This window comes from Micropterus dolomieu, linkage group LG15, assembly GCF_021292245.1.
Source record: "Micropterus dolomieu isolate WLL.071019.BEF.003 ecotype Adirondacks linkage group LG15, ASM2129224v1, whole genome shotgun sequence".
NCBI classification, from domain to species: domain Eukaryota; kingdom Metazoa; phylum Chordata; class Actinopteri; order Centrarchiformes; family Centrarchidae; genus Micropterus; species Micropterus dolomieu.
The window spans coordinates 4,526,722-4,546,260 of NC_060164.1; the positions used below are offsets into that span (position 1 = coordinate 4,526,722).

The window sequence follows — 19,539 nt, forward strand, 5'->3', positions numbered from 1 at the left end:
TAGATCTGGAGAAAGCAGAACGGCCTGTGTACTCAATACTGACACTGTTGAAGTTTGTCGTGTGACACAATCCCACTGATAAGAGAACAGTGCATCAAGTGTTGCTGAGCACAAGCTCGGGCTGAATTATTGTTATGGCTACACATCTGCCAGACTTCTCCACACACATTCACACAGTGTTAAAATTATTATTGTCTATTTTTTCCCTCTCTCCTGCCTCTTTACAAAATCATTAACATTAAAGCAGTACGACATTCGACTTTGTCTTTTCTTTCAGGGAAAACAGAACACTAGAATTCAAAATGCAGTCATTTCCGACGTGTTTAATTAAAGACATCAAGGAAGAGTAATCATAAAAATGATGAGACAAACAAAACACATCTGGGAATAAGTGAGGGCAAGATTTGTAAGACAAGTAATGAGACTTCATATTAAAAAAACATGTTATTGTTTCCTTTATTCCCTTGATTTGATAATAAAAAGACTCAACCACAAGGCCAGTCTGTGGTCTCATGTGTTGGTTCATTGAAGTTGTGTTTAATATTAGGAACCCTGACTTTAGCAAATTTTCTAAAATTAAAAAAATGTGGCGGTGTTAGAGTTAGACACAGACGACTCCTCTACCTCAGCCTCTCCAGCACATCTAGAGCCAGAGTGGCCCTCTGGTGCCGCAGCACCAGCCGGGCATGCTCCACGGTGCAGGAGAACTGGGGCAGGGCAGGGAGGGAGTCCAAGGCCTGCTGGGAGCTGATTGCCTGGGCGTGGGCGTGAGTTGACAGCGTATGGATTTCGTGGACCTGGTCGGGCCCTGCGGTTCCTGGGGCCTGGGTCTGCTTGAAGATGAGGAAGCAAAGATGTCTGTGAAGCAGCTGCACCCACTGGACCGGCTCGGCCCACAGGTTCAGATCCCCCTTCTCGAACAGGAAGTCCTCTTCATCCTGGTCACAAGCAAAACAGGCGTCAGTTTACAGGCTGTTGATTCGTATCTGTTTGATTCTGGCCACTTGGGGGCAGAAGAACAAGCTGTAAATAGAAAATGTTGCCTATTTATACATCTAACAGACACAGAGCAACATCAGTGTTGATTTGGAGTTGTGTTTCTTGCAACCTGACAAATGTTCAGTTCAATGTTCACTCTCCTTTCAACTTTGTTTCCACACACACTTCTGAGGGAAATATCTGGCTCTTTCGCTTCTAAATGCTCCGCAATAGTCAGTGCTAACTTTGTCTGACTGTTTGGTGGTGGGCAGGTAGCGTACAGTGCGAGCCGGAAAACCAAAACAATGAGCTCAAAGCTGCTAAAATGCTCCATAAACTCCAGTGAACAAAGTAATTCTCTGTGAGTCTGTCACTATGAGCAACAGCTTGTACATTATACATAATCATTTGACCCACTGCTGGTATGAAAATACTGACTTGTGCTGTTTTCAGAATACAGAACCTTGCGCTGTACACCTTAAGATATTTAGTCAATGAGCCAAAAGAAGCCATCATTACTGTTACTTTGCTCAAATATATGTCTGACAATGCCTCTCAGCTGTCTTCTATACATCTTGAGTAGAAAGAAGCAAGCAACCAAACAAGAACCAAAGCAGGCAGCTAAACAAAGCGTGGTTGGAGAGCAGAAACCTTGGTGGCTTCAAGTAACCTAGTTATTTTGACTACTACAGTCAGCAGAACAAAATCATTACTATAGTGTCAACCAATGTTTCATTATAAAATGCTATGATAATGACATTAAAAAAAGATTTAAAGTGCCTTAAGCAGCACTATTAGTGGTGATTTCAAAGTTCATGTATTAATATTTAACTGACCTGTAGTTCAATAATCAAATTAGGTTCTGAGGGACAGTGTCCTATCTTTCCCAATGAACAATACATGTTGTGGTCCTAAAGACTGAAACCATTACAGTCACCATCGTTCTGTCATTAGTTTCACTTAATGTAAATGAATCCAAGTACATGTCGTCTACTGCCTTGCAAATATCTCGCACTGTTCCATTTGTATTGTCTGTGCTTGTACCACAGTGTAACAGTGTTAGTAGTCAATCTGTGTCTGCTCACAGGTCGCTCCTGGACAGTCTCTCTAATGTTACGTGACAGATTCTCACCAGACTGGAAGCTTCGTCTGCAACTGCTTCATTGTTGCCTTCTTCCTCTCCCAGCAGCCACTCTGTCAGAGCGAGGACACCCGCGGGTACCTGCTGCCAGAGCTCAAACAGCCGACACAGAAGCCCAACACCAGAGTCCAGAGCTACTGGAGGACACACGGACACACCTGCCACATCTGAGGACAGAAGAGACCACGTGTTTATAAAAAAAAATTTAAAAAAAATAAGGCGGTTTGAGCATCTGATCAGGATAGGTAGGAGAACCCAGGGGAAAACCTATAACATGCTGGAGAGATTATATATCTCATCTGGCTTGGGAATGCCTTGAATCCCCCGAGAGGGGCTGGAATACGTAGCCGGGCAGAGGGACATCTGAACGACCTTGCGACCCAGCCCCGGCTAAGGGGAAGAAAGTGGACAAATGGATGCACGACTGTTCAAGCCTTTGTAAAGGTAGATATGGTTTTGTTTTGTCTAAAAATGTGTACATGGAGAAATACGTGTTTTTCAGAGGTAACAGCATTAATGCAGTTTAGAACAAGTGGGTAAAATCCGTTAATCATGCAATTTAAGGTCTACTGTGTTATTTTGTTCAAATGTAGTTTATTATCTCATCACTTTATATCATTATTAACAGCATTTTAATCAAGTGTCAGTTCAGAAGTAACAACCATACCACATATTAGCAAGCTATAGTTCATTTTGTCAGTAGGCTAAGTTAGCTGACAGTGTAAATACTTTTGTGATTAATTTAGTGATGTGTAAATCTCCACTTTGTAAGTACTTACATTTCAGTATGACTAGGCTAAGTTTGAACTCAAGAGCAGTTAAGTGTAACTGCCTCCAGGTTTTTTTTTTTTCCCCCCCCCATTTAGGGAGAATTAACATTAACCACTTCTAAAAAGATTGTGATTGTCACCGTCATCCAATCTGTTGCTCTGAGGTCACACAGAGTTCCTGCTTGCAGTCTGCAGTAAGGTGACATTTTAAAAATCATGTTTAGGAGATCCTGGATTCCTCTCTCAGGAAAAAAAAATAAAAAATAGAGAAACCTGGTTACCACGGCTGCGTTTCTGCTGGAGAAATGTGATTTCTCAGCCACGTAAAATATACACTGGTTTCTACAAGAGTGGATGTGCATGACATACACCCAGCCCATCGATTATTGTGAGATGTGGTGGCATGAAAGGAAAAACCATTACTCGTAGTGGTGTGTCCCTGTATCCAAAATAATTAAATCCAAAGTCTAACTAAACTCCAACTGAAATACATAATTCTAAAAATGTAAGGTTTCCGCAGCTGAACAGTACACTTTTTGTAAAATTCAGATGCATTCACATTCTAAGGAAAAAATGTGTGTGTCACTGCACCGCAAATCCAAAAACAAGGGGAAAAAAAATAACTTTTCTGGCTGCAGGATTGCGAAATATGAAATAAATATTCCAGGTTTGGTCAAAAATACGGCGGGCTGAAGGGTTGAAATCTGATTACTGAGCTCCTGTATGAAACCATGTGTTCTACCATCACCTGATTTCCTGCAATAACCTTGTTTCATGTGGGTATGTAACTGTTGGCGCTTGTGGTTAAAGAGAGGGATGTTTAAATGATGCAGGGCTGACAGTATGTTCCGAACTGTGTGTGAGTGTGCGCGCATGTGTGTCTTCTCTGGGCTTGGACGGCCTTTCTGGGAAACAAAACTATAACTCATATAACCAACCACGATCCGTGTGTGTGAGTGGATTCAAAACTATTCCCGCACGTTGCACCAATATGCACATGCACACACGGGGAGTGCAAATGTTGCTCTCAGCTTCCTGTTTACGTGTTAATGAATGGATGTATGAATGGATTTCCCACATGTGTGAAGACGATGTTCATGTGGATTCTTTTTTGTTTAAATAGTGACTGCCAGTAATCACTCACATGACAAATAAATTCAGTTTTATTTTGTACTGACGCGCACATATTCAGAGGCAGGCCTGTCATGAGCCCACGCTCGCAGTGGAGGAAGTCTGAGTGCAAGGGCGCACACTTCAAACAGAGGGGAACACAACGTAGGACTTCATTTAACGACTCCAGTTGTCCACGCAGCAACTATCTGACACAGAGGTTGTGTGCATGTGAGTGTGTTGTTCCACCTTGTTCCTCCCACCTTGACCATCCTCGTCACAGCTGACACCCTGATGACACCAGAGACTTCAAAAGGCTTCGAGAGCCGCTAGCCAAAACACAACCACCATGGGAAGAGAGGAGGGAGGGAGGGAAGGAGGGTGGAGGTATATGGACCCCCATCAGCACACATACAGTATAACACACACACAGGGAACCCAGATTGTTTTTCCTCTTCAGAGAGTAGGTGTAAAATCAGAGTAGAGCCTGAAGTCTGAGCGGAGAGGGAAACCCAGTCTGCGAACATTAGAGGCTGTTGATCGTACCGTATTAAAGGAGATTTAAGAGTTTAGAGGCTTGAGTGACAAATTCCTTTCTTTACCAAGAAGCCTCCTCAATTTGGGACAGCCCTGTCTCTGATATCAAGCCTTTACAGCCCCCCCCCCCACCCCAGAACATTCAGGAACATAATAGGAAATTTTAGCTGCATTCAATTTATCTACTTTTCTACGGAGGTTTCACACATCGCTTAACACGATTTCCCTTCTCGAGCTTTTGCCGCAAAATACTCTGTTTCTCAAGAGGATTGTCTTTCACGCTGTTATTGCTGTGTTGTTGGTGTTAGGCGTTTAGTGTGTGAGAGTGTGTGTGTGTGTGTGCTGGCACGGGTTTAGTCCCAAGTAAGTACTGTTTGCGCTGGAAAACTGTGGGACTTTGTCAGACAATCTTGTCTCCGCAAATGACAATACCAGTTGGTGAATGAATGGGTTTGAGTAAGATGGGGTGAGGCTGTGTGTGTGTGAGTATATGTGTGTGTGTGTGTATTGTGCAGTTGGCATCCACTAGCACACATTCCATGCACTGGCACTCTTCTAGTACACTGAAGCTAGGCAGGGCAGGAGTTTGAGGGAAAAACTTAACCTTGTGCCACTTGTGGAAACAGTGTAACAGTTGTACCATTCTGAGCTTCTGAAGAGTTAAAAAAAAAAAAAATGAACTAAGCTCTATGGTTGCCTTGTTAGAGACTCTGGTAACCATGTTTAGAAAGTGCTTTATATGTAAATCTGTGGGAACCATAATAAGCTCTTCACCATGCACACATTGTGATCTTTGCTGAGGAACACTGCCATCTCTTAAGTGGACACAAAATCCAAACAGCCGAATCAACATACAGCTTACGTTTATGGACACGGGCTGTAAGTATAAGCTGTATCCCAACCCACATGCTAAATCATGGCAAGTCTATAGCCACCGTAATGGCTCTGTGAGGGTGTAATTCTAACTCTAGCATGGCGACACTAACATATTGATGTTTAGTAAGTATAATGTTTTCCATGATCACCACCTTAGTTTAGCATTTTAGCATGCTAACATTTGCTACTTACCACTTAACAAAAAAAGTACAGTTAAGGTCGATGAGAATGTCATTATTTTTGCTGGTATTTTGATAAAAAACTAAAGTAATTCTGACCTGATAATGGTGCTAGAGGAAAAGTCAAAGGATCACCAAAGTGAATACAATTCATACCTAGGGAAACACAATTATCTGGACCAAATTTATTGGCAGTCCCTCCAATAGTTGTTGAGATATTTCACTCAAAACCACAAAAGTCAACCTCGTGGTAATGCTTGAGGAAAAGTCGAGGAATCCCCAGCCATTAGGATAAATCTTCTGGGAACCATGAATATCTGTCCAAACTTTCGTGGCAATCAATCTCTTAGTTGTTGAGATATTTCCATCTGGACCAAAGTGGTGGACCGACTGATTGACCGGCAACAACAACGTCTTCCTTAGAGCCAGAGCGTGACCAAACATCAGTATACATACTATTGAAGTCTAATGTTTTGAGGGTGGTGTTGATGTGCACTATTGTCCCGCAATGCAAAAAGCAAGGGTGTTTCCTGCTCACAGTCACAAAAACACTTGTGTGTAATCTCAATTCCACTCTACTTTCCAGAGCTTTCAAACTTTCACGCAACCTCAGTAGCTGTTATGCATCAGAGCCGTGACCATGTCAGCTAAACAAAGTCCATCTGCTTATGTAGACCATGTGATACGGTTGAAAACTCTGGAACGAACTAGTAACTAGGAACAACCCAACATCCACGTTTCAAGTCTGGCAGGATCTTTGTTGCATTACCATCATTTCTATTGTCATATCTCTGATTAAATGTATAAATTAACCAAACAACATCAATCCATTTCCTTCCCTGTTTCAGAAATCTTATATGCGTATAGTATACTGTAGTGAAGTTGTCTTTTCATTCACACTATTTTTTACTTTCATACATTCAGACTAAACCCAAAATAATGGGATGTGGCCATGTTTACTACATTGCAAAACCAATATCAACTGCATTTTAAAACTACCCACTTTTGCATGTTGTATGTTTTGTATGTGCTGAAACTGTGGAACTTCAGGGATTCTAAGCGATCAATAAAAGCACAAAAACTGATAATGACCATATGGTCTGTCTGCATAAATGCATACGTTAGCTGGTTTTTGAGCATCAATGTTTTTTACACTGCTGCAGCGTCAACAGTCATCATCATTAAAGTCACTGAATTAAATTATGAGAGTGAAGAGACCTTTGCTGTTCAGTAAATCCTTACTGAGCCTCTGCAGCTGGGGTGGGGGGGTATCAGATGTCCCATTGAGCAAAGATGGAAGGAAAAGAAAAGGGGTGGGTCACGGCTTTCGGCGGGCTGTCAGGACAGTGAAATGAGAGAAAACACTTTCCGCCCAACATGCTCTTCCACTCGCTGGTGTCATCATGTTCACTGTATTGGGAGTTCATTCCAATGCACAACCGACCACATCTGAGGGATCCGGGTTAGAAGCCTCCCTTACCTTAGTGTTTCAACAACACCCTTCCCACCTGTGGGCTATAACCTATATTACAGACCACCGTAGGGGTCCCACAGCTACACCTGCTCTGTCCCACAGTCAGGTCTTTATTCCATACAGCCTGGACAAGGACTGTCTGTCGAACAGGCGCTGCAAAGATCTGTATGTAAAAAATTTAATCTGTGATCAGATGAGTGGGGAACTGGGTGTTGAACATCCATTTAATGAAGCCTAATGAAGCCTCACACGCTAGTGTGAAAACAGGCCTTTCAGTTGACAAAGATAAGATTTTTACCCAACAACAGAAAATCACCCGCAATAACAATCTTCCCACAAGCTCAGGCAAACGACCCACAGAGAGCGTGTGCTACAGACACGAGAGTGGAGCCGAAAGGCCAGGAAGCATAGGTGCGAAATGGGGAGAGAGGTGTGAAACAAAAACACACTCTTTACAGCCCGGACTTCCTCTGGTGGTTGATGACAAACCAGGGGTGTAAAGCCCAAAGAGGAACAGCAACAACATCGTCATCATCATCAACAACAGGAAACGTTATTGTGACAATAATAGTACTTTCAATAATAGTGAATGGTGCACATTACCATACAAATAATGGTCTATTTGAATATTTTAGTAGTCTGAGCTCACTGTATCAGCATTTATCATGAAACCCAATCAGTGGTTAGTTCAGTCAAAGGTTCGCATAAAAGTCGATGGCTGGCTCAACGGGGAGCCAACAGGCTCATCGTCACCTGTAGTCATTTCATTTTCTAACAAATAGGATCTACAGGTAATGTTATGTTCTGTAAGCTCCATATCGGTAAAGGAAGGCTGTTTGCCTGTATGTTCTCTGCAGGTGTTTTAAATTGTGTGTGTTGTTTTTTTTTTATTGATCGGGTCAAAGTAGCAACTGAGTGAACTTTTGCCACGTGAGATCAAGGGGTGCATGTAAACTCTCTGACTCTGTGACCAACAACTTACTACTGTATTTGTTTGAGAGGATGCATAATGAGGCCAACTTAGTTTCACACTGATAGATTGTGAACACAACCCACTGCTGCAGACTGCAATGAACACACTGTACACACACTTCAACACAGCCCGCAGACACCCGTCATTACTGCAGACACGGCACTTTATTTCACACAACCCACCAAATCATTAAAATCTCATTCCCTACACTGCCTATTTAGTCCAAGATGGCGAAAGCAGCAAAAACACTATTTCGGTTTCTGTCTGTGTGTTTTCACTGGAGGGTGAAATGACAGCTTATTTATTCCAGAAGTAAAAGGTTAGAGCTGTAAATCAAAAGTTGAGCAATTCTCAAGTAGCAACAAGTGCCTCCAGTTTCAGTCTATTTTATAGTTTCTTCTCAAATAAGTGACATGTGACACTTTAAACTGTTAAAGCCTTGTTCAGCGATTCTTCCAGCATAAACTATCAAAAAAATTTTTTTATGGTTGAGCGGGCATATTGTGCTAAAACAGGACGAGGTCTGTTTAATGAGTGTCCTTCAGTGCAGTCAGGTTTGCCTCCATTCATCTGCATCATCCACTGTAAATGAATGAACGGGGCAGGGCGGGCGGGGGGGGGGGGCGACATGAATGGCATATTCTGTACAGGCATTTGTTGGCTTTACAGTAAGCAAAGTAGTTTACTCAAGGCAGGTCGGTGGATAAGGGTTCACTGAAAATGGCCTGGAAAACATGGGCATGCCAGCAGAGTGTGTGAAGTAACTACTGCACTTCACTACTGCAGAGTTCAACGCTACTTTAGACTGGTGTCTTGTTGTCACAACTTAGTGATGTATGATAAAATTCAGTGTAGCCCCATTTTCCTTGCCCTTATACCCTCCCAATCAGATTTCTAATCAATGCCCTCATATATATATATATATATATCGATCCCTCTGTTCTTGCCCCGACTCTGTCACAGTGGCTGGAGGTCCAGCGAGGGTGAGTGGAGTTTGATTTCAGACCCAGTTAGCCTGGAAGTATTTGGGTGGTGGTGACGGTGGTGGGGGGTGGGGGTGTTGGAGGGTGGGATGGGGTTAAATTAGATTTGCTCTTCCTGTATAGGACAATGGCTCCACTGTGGTTCACAGTTCTTGGAAGAAGAGCTTCAACTAACCTAATGTGAATCAGCACAGATTCCCCCCCCCCCACACGCACTAAACAAGGTTTATTTGGATTTGACCTGCTCTAAAATCATGTTTGTCAGAGTGAAAGAGAAATTCAGCTATTTTAAAGGTATAACAAAAAGTCACAAAGCATTTGCAAACTTTATTAAAGGCAAAGTGAGTTGTAGTCTTAATGATGAAAGAATTTCTGTTATTTAATGTACTTTTTTGGAGCTTTCGCCCACATTTTGAAGTAGTTCAACACTTTGAAAAGTACACTTTTACACTTTCTAGGATGAGAAATTGATAAGTTAATCGTCCGCCTGCTTTCTTTAGATTGATAGTTAGCAGACGGAGAAAGAGTGGTATTGATCTTTTTATCGTAACTTTTAGAAAGTAAATTAAAAAGCTGTTTAGCAGATATTGGCTTAGCTTAATATCTGGTTTACATGCTGGTTTTCTGTCCAAGACGAATATTATCAGCAACATTTATCATTTATTATAAACATTTAAATGTATTTCCTTTCTAAAAGGGTGTGAGTGTTTTGCATTTTGTTCTTGTGTGTGTATGTGTGTGTTGCAGAACCTGTTCATGTTCCCACATCTCTGCCAGTCCTCCATATCAAAGGACCAGGAGTCGTCACCTCCATCTGAAGTAGCTAACACCACAGATACTTGACTCTGCAATGGCAGGTCATAAAACACACACACACACACACACACACACACACACTCTATGGGCAGACTAGCTGGCTGACTGGCCTGCAGGGGATGGGGAAAAAAACCAAACACATGCACTTACAGTGATCTGTATACACACAAACACATAGTAGTGCTGTTTCCACTGGCACAGCACTGCACTATATGGCTATGGTGTGAAATAGGATGCCAGCCTATTCCATTTCTATTTCCTCTGGCAGCAGGGAGTTAATCTGCTGACCTGAAATATTAGGCAGGTCATCAAGCCAAAAGGTATCACGACTGGAATCAAACTCCATGTCTCTGCCATGGTGAACAAGAACTTCACCAATTTAACACCTCCCGAAATACCAGAAATCTGCATTGTAGGTTCAGCTATTTTGAAAAACAAAATAAGCAATTGGCTGGCTCTCCAAAGCTCAAAAACAAGTCTAACAACAACTCTATAAAGCTCAGTAACGGACATTTTTGTCGTCACTGAAGCATCATACAGGCTCCAGAAATTCTCAATGCAAGAAACAGTTTCAGCACATAAAGTAATTTAAAAACTAAAAATCATTACAACATTTCTATTATATATGTACACAAACAGTATATATATGTTTATAGTCATATTATGTACATGTGTATATATGAAAACCCTACATTAACACACTGACACACAGTCACAGTTAGAAGTGTTCTCCTTGAGACAGCAGTACGTGCGTTCATACAATCATGATGACTTCACTAAATGCCAGAGCTCCCCAAGTAGCAAAACGTCCTCCCAGCTCACTGTAGTGTATTTAATTTTAGAAACATCACTTAACTTAAAGCTTCCAAAGTAGCAAGATGACATCTTTTTCTAATTGAAGGCTTTTTTTCCCCTCTCTTTTTTTTTTTTTTTTACAGTTGGTGGGACGTAATTTCTTTTTGGTTTCTCTGTTGTTTTTCATTTACATGAGGAATTCAACTTTCCAGGCCAAGTCACTCGTTCATTTGATACAACATTACAAATTTACCGTCTCATTTCTTCTTTCTGTTTTTGTGCGCTAGCCTACATTCCTGTTGTGCATACAACACGTGTTGAAATTAAATAGGAATTCAGGGCAATTTTCATCATCATCATCTTGGAGGTTAAAATAGGCTTTGAGTGGCTTGGCTAGAGAGTGAAGGCACACAAAAGAATGGAGGCAAACACTCGCACTCGTTTCCCGCAGTGGAGACGTGTGTCCAGGAGGAAATGCATGCCAGTTTTAGCCCCCCCACCCCCGCCTCCCCTCCAGCCACCAACCCCACACACACACACACACACACACACACACACACACACACACACACAAACTGTAATCTTCAAATGAGCAGTGGATATGGATGGACAAAGGAGGATGCCCCCACTCTCTTTTCTTCACACACACACATAAGGACACCCACTCTGTAATTAAGGCTATTGTGTTCTCTTCCTGTTCAAGAGAAAACCTCTCCTTCCTAGTCATGCTGTTGAGCTCCTATCTGATTTTTAGCTGACAGCTTATCTGACCCTGTCTGGCCCTATGTACATAAGCACATATAGAAGACACACACGTACACAAACATACACGCACGCACACACTGCATTTGCATAAAGTCCTGGTATCATTCAGGAATTTTAAGCGCGTTTCCTGGACCTTTAGATCAGGAGACACGCTCTACCTTTAAAAGAAAAGTTAAGATTTTTCTAAAACAACAAATGTGGTCATGAACCCCGCCCCCCAAAACATGTCCATGTCAGCCTTTTGCTTAAATAACCACTACCGGAGTTGAGTCTTCCCCCATGACTTCGTCCTCCCATCCATAAACAGCTTAGCACAAGGGGCTGCAGAGACTTTTGAGGAGATGTTTTGCTGTCTCGTGTTATGTTATGAGATACTATCAGTGGCAACAGACACAATAAGGGTGGCTCCTGGAGGAAAGCTGGGAAAATACAGGAAGTGAGTAATGTGAGGACAGGAAGTCGCACTATGGCTGTTTGTGAGGGGCACTTGAGAGCCGGCAGCTGTCAGTCCTCTGATTGTGTGTGTGGGAGAGAGAACTGGGAGGGTGCTTCCATGGGGATAAGACATGATTAGTGTGTATGCTTTAAGTATTTGTGAGCGAATCCATTTTGGTAAGCCCTGCCATCATACGATTCTTGTAATTCTTCTGCAAACATTCCCATAACAATGACACATAAACCCACACACACACACACACACACAACCCCCCTCCCCACCCACACGCACACACACACTTGCGTCCCAACTGTAAATCTAGAATTAGCGCCCTTCATTCCAGGAACGCTCTACCCCTTTTGACATCATGTGTTTGTGGTGTTTTTATGTGTGTGCTTGTGTCTGTTTATACATATGAGTGTGTGTGTGTGTGTATTTCAGTAGGTACGCATTATCACAGTTGTCTGCTTTTGAATGTGTTTGTATCTGCCTGAGTGCGCATGCAAATCCCAAGAAAGTAAATGTGTCCATCATGTGTATAACCATGGTTGTGTGCTTTGTGCTGAGCAGGTATGGTATATTAGTTACTGTGTAATAATTGTGTGGACTTGTTCCCCGTCTTGGCAGTGAACGTGTACCTGCTCTGAGCAGAGGTGCTGGTACATTAGAGATGAAGTCAGAGGCTGAATCTCGGATTTCCTGGTCTTCGTCCTGCAGCAGCGTAAACAGACTCCTCCACAGAGAAACTGTAGTGGGCAGACCTGACACACAGGAAGATACACAGATTCTAACTTAAGCCTGCATTTCAGATCCACATAACGATTTGTCGTCTTTTGAGGGGTTTCAGAATAATGAAGACAAATTTCACTTGTGTTTAAGTGTTTATCTTGACTTGCTGGGAGGTAAACCTTTCCTTAATATGTTCCATAACTGAGACTCACCCAGTGGCAGATGAGCGCTGGTCAGCACAGTGGCTGTACAGTTGACCAACACCTTGGCAGCCATCAGCTTCACCTCCTCTGGCTGCTCCTCGCTGCAGCATGAGCACACAAGCGCCCCCCACTGAGCGAAATAAGGCACTGCACTTGAACCCTGGAAAATCAGGACCAGTCTCATACAAAGTCTTACGGAGGCATTTTTTTAATAAATCAGTTACTTTGGTTGCACAGAATGACGTGGATGAGCCTGGTCTTACATGTCGGCCCAGTATCTCCCACAGGTGAGTGACTGAAATCTGCATTTGTTATGATTCTCCATTAACATTTTAAACGAAATTTTAAAATCAGGTCAGGTAGTTCTCTCTGTATTATTTTGGTCACCCATGATGATTTTCTTGGTGAGGAAACTTCCAAAAAGATTTTTGATCCTGGGAAAAGAAAGTCTACACTGTATCCCTGCTGCAGTACGAAGTGGGAAGTTTCATCGCCACTCGCAAGGAAGAAGGCCCGCTTCCATGAGCACTGGCTACAATGGTTACAATTACATTTCAATTAATGATCAAAATTTAAATTAAGATTCAACTAAGGGTGATAACAGAGCTACATGAGTGAAAACGTAAGTTGCCCAGTAGTGAGGACACTAAGCAGTATGCTAAGCTAGTCAGCAAGCACAGTTAAAACGAAACGGCATTGGACTGATCCTGGACATTTCTGAATTGTAATTTAAACCTACACATTTTGATATGCCAGGTTAGAAATAATTAGTACATAGTCTTTTTTATTTGTTTTTTTTACCTGAGGCTTGGTGTTCACCAGTTGAACCACCAGTTGAGACACCAGGGTCATGGCAGCACAGTGGAGCTCCACACTGAAACACAAAATGAAACACCTGATATCAGCTAAGAATAACTTGGTTGGCTTATTTTTAATGTCTGTCCTGGAAGAGGGATCTCTCCTCCCTTTCTTTGGTTTCTCCCCTTTTGGGAAAACATTTTTCCTTATCCAAAACGAGGATATAAGGATAGATGGTACTGAACAGATTGTAATGCCAAAAGAGGCAAATTAGTGAGTTGGAATGGTAAACGAAACTGACTTGACCATTTTCATCTTTCACTTTAAAGGGTGTCTACTTCACTCTTCATTCAAATACAATGATGGTGAAAAGAATTTCATTTGAGGTGCTTAGTAGTACAGTAAGTGAGTAAAAAAATCTGGTTAAACCAACTCTTTTATTCTACGTGGAGGTTCTGAAAATGATAATGTGCTCCTCAGCAAACCATTACACACAACATAACACAGCACCATCAACTACACACACATCACTCAACTGTATTGGCTTACAAGCCACAAAAGAAGTGTGCTGGTCCTCACCACTACATTATGGATCACAATAGCCTGAGTGCCATTCAATCACACGGCAGACAAGGGCAGCCAGCAACCCAATCTCATCCTCCCTGGGTCTAATCATAACCCTGGGGTGCCCCAAAGGGAAAATGGATCCCCGGGTCCAGAGATTGTGGCCAGGAAAAGGCTTTACAGGGCTAAAAGCCTTTGTAATCCAAGCCTTATTCAAGCCTGTATTCTCTTGTCGGGGTGAGAAAAGTACAGCAGTGGCTTGTCAAGGAAGGTGTGTGTGTCAACGCATGTCAAAAGGCTTACAGTATACACACACACACACACACACACACACACACACACACACACACACGGGAACAGAATGTGGTTAGAGTGGGCCTATGACTCATGAACATCTCATTAACTCATATAAAATAATGGTTTGAGCCTGACAGGTGTGAATAATCTAACGTAGGAATAATGTTCTGATGACAGCCTTTGTGAGCACAAATATCAGCTTTCATCCATATCTGCATTTCTACACTTCTAAACTAAAACTACCAGTCTCTGGTAGTTGGTGGACAATTTGGTTACTTAAATAAATACCCACGCAGAAAGGGGCTGGTAAATTCCAGGTGCAGTGTTAAGGTGCAGTCAGTGAACCTGGGTGTCCCTCCTCCATGGACTCTGGCTCTGAATGCAGGCTTGACAGCCAGCCGGCCACAGCCGCGTGAGGGCTCTTTCGCAAGTGGAGGGAGCCAGAAAAAACAGGGGAATGGAGGAGGAGGAGGAGGCGGAGTGTGTGGTTGCATCTTGACCTGCAGTACATTCATGTCTCTTCCATTCATCACAGCTAAAAGCTGGTCTTGGATTGCTTAGGGACTGTTTTGACAGCAAGTTTTCAGGAGGGAGCAAGTGTTTTGGAGACAGTTGACTCCCTTTTCCTGCATTTATCTCGAAATGATTTAAAGTTGCAGGTACTCGCCTATGCACAAGAATACAACATATATAATTGAAGATGATATAGAAGACGCAGAAAACACCAAATGTTTGCTGAACACAACCACATGAATGAAGATAATTAAAAATGATCTTAAAATAAAGAAACATTGTTTTTCCAAAGCAGTCTCACTTCTTTCAGGATTGTTTAGCCCTGTTACTGGTGTGGCTCTAGGGATGGCAATGGCGCTCTCTCTCTGTTGGTCCCCTGACTTTTCCTCTAGCGCCACATTGAGGTTGACAATTTTGTAGTGAAAAACAGTTTGTTGGATAGTTATGTAGTTTGTGACAGGGGATGAATAATAACTTTGGTGATTTTTTAAAATTTAATTTAGGCCCATCATCAGGTCAATAATTTGGTGTATAACCAAATATAGTTATACTTAAACTAGTGACATTTCCATCAGCCTCAGCTGATAACTGAGAGTGTAGCTTCCAATCCTGCGGGTGGCCATACCTATTGAAGTGTCCCTGAGTGACACGCTGTATGGTATGTAAACTCAGCAGGCTGAATTAATACCAAATAATAACTGCCTAATCCTTCGGCCCAAACAGATGATACGGAGGATCACATAAGGATGACTTTAGGATGATGTTTAACATTATTTGTACATCTTCTCTGACCTTTGAGCAGAATTCTGAGCCCGAGCAAGAAGGTGCAGCAGGACCTCCTCCTGCGACAAAATCTCAACACCATCCCTCCACTGAAGCTCATTGCTGGAGCTCAACACACACAACACCGTGAGGACCTGTGAGGAGGAAGGAGAGTCAGAGACACAGATAGAGAGACTGTCAAAGGACTAAGAAACAACATCACAATTTTTCACCTCAATTTCTCTCTCTCTTTCACACACACACACGCACGCACACACACACACACACACACACAGGTTAGGGAAGTTGCTCTGGGCCATCCATCAACACAGCTTTGGTGTCCTCTATGCAGTGTGGCTGGCAAGTTGCCCCGAGTGTATTTTTACCACACCGGTCAGATCCTCCCTACGCACACCCTAACCATGGGTACACAGCTGCCTCGCTCTCTCTCTTTCCCACACAAATACATGCATGTAAATGGATGCACAAGAACACAAAGATGTGCAGAAGAGCAGGAATATTCAAGCTTTCCGCTACATCTCCCATCTCCCTCTTTCAATCAGGTCTTGTGTCTTTTGTCTACTTTTAGCATCCATTCAGCTTGACCTCCTAACTTGATTTTCTGCTTTCTTCACCCATCACTGCTTCCCCCCTCCTCTCCATCCCCCCCATGCTGTTTTCTTTGCCCGGTCACTCCTCCAGAGAGGGAGGCAGCTGACCGAGTCAGAGGAAGAAAAGACTAGTTTTCCACCGCTTGAGACCCCCGTTAAAAACACACATCCAGCCGAGAACACATGTTGACATTGCTCCTGCATATCTCAATGATTATTATTTCTTTCAAGGATCCAACCTGTTATTAGAGCTTTAAAATAAAGCTTGCTTTATAGGATCTGCGTGGGTGGAGAGCAGGGTGAGCGTGTGCATGAAATGTGTGTAAACATCTGTGTGTATGTGAGCAGTAAAAAGACAAGGTAGCCAGGTAGACCTCCTAGCTGCTAGTCTGTTGGATGGCTAAAATGAATCATCATTAGGTTTAAGAAACAAGTACCATACAATAGAACATTGGGTTTAAAATAACAGTAGGTTTAAAGCAAAATTATGTAATATTTTATCTTAAAACAGCTTCAAAATCATTTTGATGGTACACTGACTTGTATTTGGGTGAAGAGCAAGAGGCTCCCAGATGCTGGCGAGAGCTTCGTGAAATAAAAGTCTGCAAGACAGACACCGAGCTGGCCATCTTTCTGTGTACACAGTTGGAATACTAAGTAATATTGCTATGTCTCTCTCTATGTCTTTTTTAATCAAATGCATATGCAAATCTAGGATAGCTAACTAGACATTCAGCTGTTCTCATCCATCTGTTTGAATAAATGTTAAATCTGCATTAATCAATTTTTAAAAATAAACAATGGATCATAACTCCATGCTTAATGTAAAAAGTGTCACTCATAGTAACAAACCCACAGAAAATAATCAACCACTCTGCATTTTCCCACAGCTCTATGAAGCATCTTTTAGCTCTTTGGGCCGGCAAACTCCGCTCTAAACAATCTTATTTCAAGCCGGAGCAGGCAGCTATTTTAAGCAAACACACACACGATAAAAGATGAACGAGCTATACATCCAGCACCAAATGAGGGGCAGACAAAGCTAGTGCTAGCGTCTAAATGACGAACAAAAGGAGAGTGCATGTTGGACCTATGAGGTGACCAGAAACACAGATGTGTGTCTGCTGGATGTACGGGCTTTTATTTTCAAAAACTTTCGCTGTAATAACTTTATAATGTGATATTTTGTCAATGTTGGCTTCAAGTCAGTTGGTTCTAATGCACCAACAAGCAGTGTCACAGCAGCCCATTACACTTGTCAGGGAGTTTGTGGTGGACAGTTTATGTTTCAAACAATATTTCAACAGTCCATTGGCTCTTCTCAACTCCAATCAGAGTTGGACAAGTAAGGCCAAGCCAGTATCATTATTCATCTGGCCACTACATTTCTCACTCTCTATTGTATAACTGAAAAATGTACACAGTTTAAATCCCAGCTAGTGCCAGAACGGCCAGTCTGCCAGGTATTCGGCTGCTAGCTCCAATGCAGCTGGTCTGACCAGCGCTACTGCTTCTGACTTTTATAACCTGTTTTAATGAGCTCCCGTCTCGCAACACACTCGACCGCGCTTATACTCAAATATACACAGTCACAGGAAAACATGCCAACTCAGGCGTAGACGCATACAGGCTTTCATAGCTGTAACATCCAAATAAACAGTGGCGCCCACCCTGCATGAACAGACACACACACACACACAAACACACGCACAAACACAAAACCGTTAACAAATATAGACGTTAACGCTCTACCCAAGTTGCACTGCGGGGCTGTTCAGCCTTTATTCTTTCTGTCTTAAGCATTGACAACCTAAAGGTGTTGCTGCTTTTCACTGGTATTTACTGGCATATTGGGCCAAAGCAGATCCCATGCCAAACGATGAAAGAGTTTTACCTGCCAGATTAAATTTCACTGCATGCCTTTTATTTAAATGTCAAAAAAGTCTTAATGAATCCAAACCCCAAATTGTCTATCGTATGTGAAAATAAAAAAAAGTCTTTTTCACAGCAGCACAGTAATCTGAAGACATCACCTGCTCATGAAGCCATGGCTCCATAGATTAAGTAACAGTATCCCCCTTACCATAAAATCTGACTCACAAAATTAAATGATGACTATCTGCATTTCTTTCAGTAAAACAGACATTCAGCAGAACAGAAATAAAAAACAGACTACATGCTGATGCAGTCTGCCTCAACACACTCTTGCTGTCATTAAAGTGCATGTTCATGTGCCACCAGGTAGAAGGCGTGGGTGTCGCAGTCTGAAACATGCCAACACACAGTTCACTTAATTCACTTATGCACACTTATCCTATTATCGCTTCGGAGCAGTATTCAGAGCTCTGTGTATCCCACGATTCATCATGGTCTACTGCGCCACACCAGTCCAGTTGTTGGCGGTAAGGCACCTGTAAACTGGTTTAAGGACAAACAGCAATCAACAGATGTGGAGAAGTTTATGACTTCTTAGATTCAGTGGGAATATTATTTATGTCCAAACACATCAGTTATTCCTCATCATTAAAGCTTTTCTTTTGTAACATTAAAAGTGCAACACACTGTTAGAAGTTGTGAACTCTAAAATAATGTAATGTTAAGTGAGTGTCAATATTTTGTGTGGCCACCATTATTTTGCAGCACTGCCTTAACCCTCTTGGACATGGAGTTCACCAGAGCTTCACAGGTTGCCACTGGAGTCCTCTTCCACTCCTACATGATGACATCACGGAGCTGGTGGATGTCAGAGACCTTTCGCTCTACCTTCCGTTTCAGGACGCCCCACAGATGCTCAATAGGGTTTAGGTCTGGAGACATGCTTGGCCAGTCCATCACCTTCACCCTCAGCTTCTTTAGCAAGACAGTGGTTGTCTTGGAGGTGTGTTTGGGGTCGTTATCATGTTGGAATACTGCCCTGCGGTCCATTCTCCGAAGGGAGGGGATCATGCTCTGCTATGTTGACATTCATGGTTCCCTCAATGAACTGTAGCTCCCCAGTGCCGGCAGCACTCATGCAGCCCCAGACCAGGACACTCCCACCACCATGCTTGTAGGCAAGACACACGTGTCTTTGTACTCACCTGGCTGCCGCCACACACGCTCGAACCAAATAAGGTTATTTTGGTCTCATCAGACCACAGGACAGGGTTCCAGTAATCCATGTCCTTAGTCTGCTTGTGTTCAGCAAACTGTTTGCAGGCTTTCTTGTGGATCATCTTTAGAAGAGGCT

The 19,539-nt window shown here is 42.6% G+C and overlaps 1 protein-coding gene across 2 annotated transcripts in view; it reads right to left on the bottom strand.

Moving 5' to 3' along the window:
• Nucleotides 1-296: 296 nt before the first annotated feature.
• The window catches only part of LOC123984325 (thyroid adenoma-associated protein homolog), a 184,538-nt gene continuing 165,295 nt past the window's right edge, over nt 297-19,539 (bottom strand). For both annotated transcript variants that reach the window (XM_046071145.1, XM_046071146.1), the window contains exons 10-15: nt 15,730-15,854; nt 13,567-13,639; nt 12,775-12,925; nt 12,472-12,594; nt 2,111-2,286; nt 297-938 (exon numbers count right to left, since the gene is read on the bottom strand). In XM_046071145.1, coding sequence (XP_045927101.1) covers nt 621-938; nt 2,111-2,286; nt 12,472-12,594; nt 12,775-12,925; nt 13,567-13,639; nt 15,730-15,854 — 966 coding nt within the window. In that variant the 3' untranslated portion in view covers nt 297-620. The remainder of the gene's footprint in view (nt 939-2,110; nt 2,287-12,471; nt 12,595-12,774; nt 12,926-13,566; nt 13,640-15,729; nt 15,855-19,539) is intronic.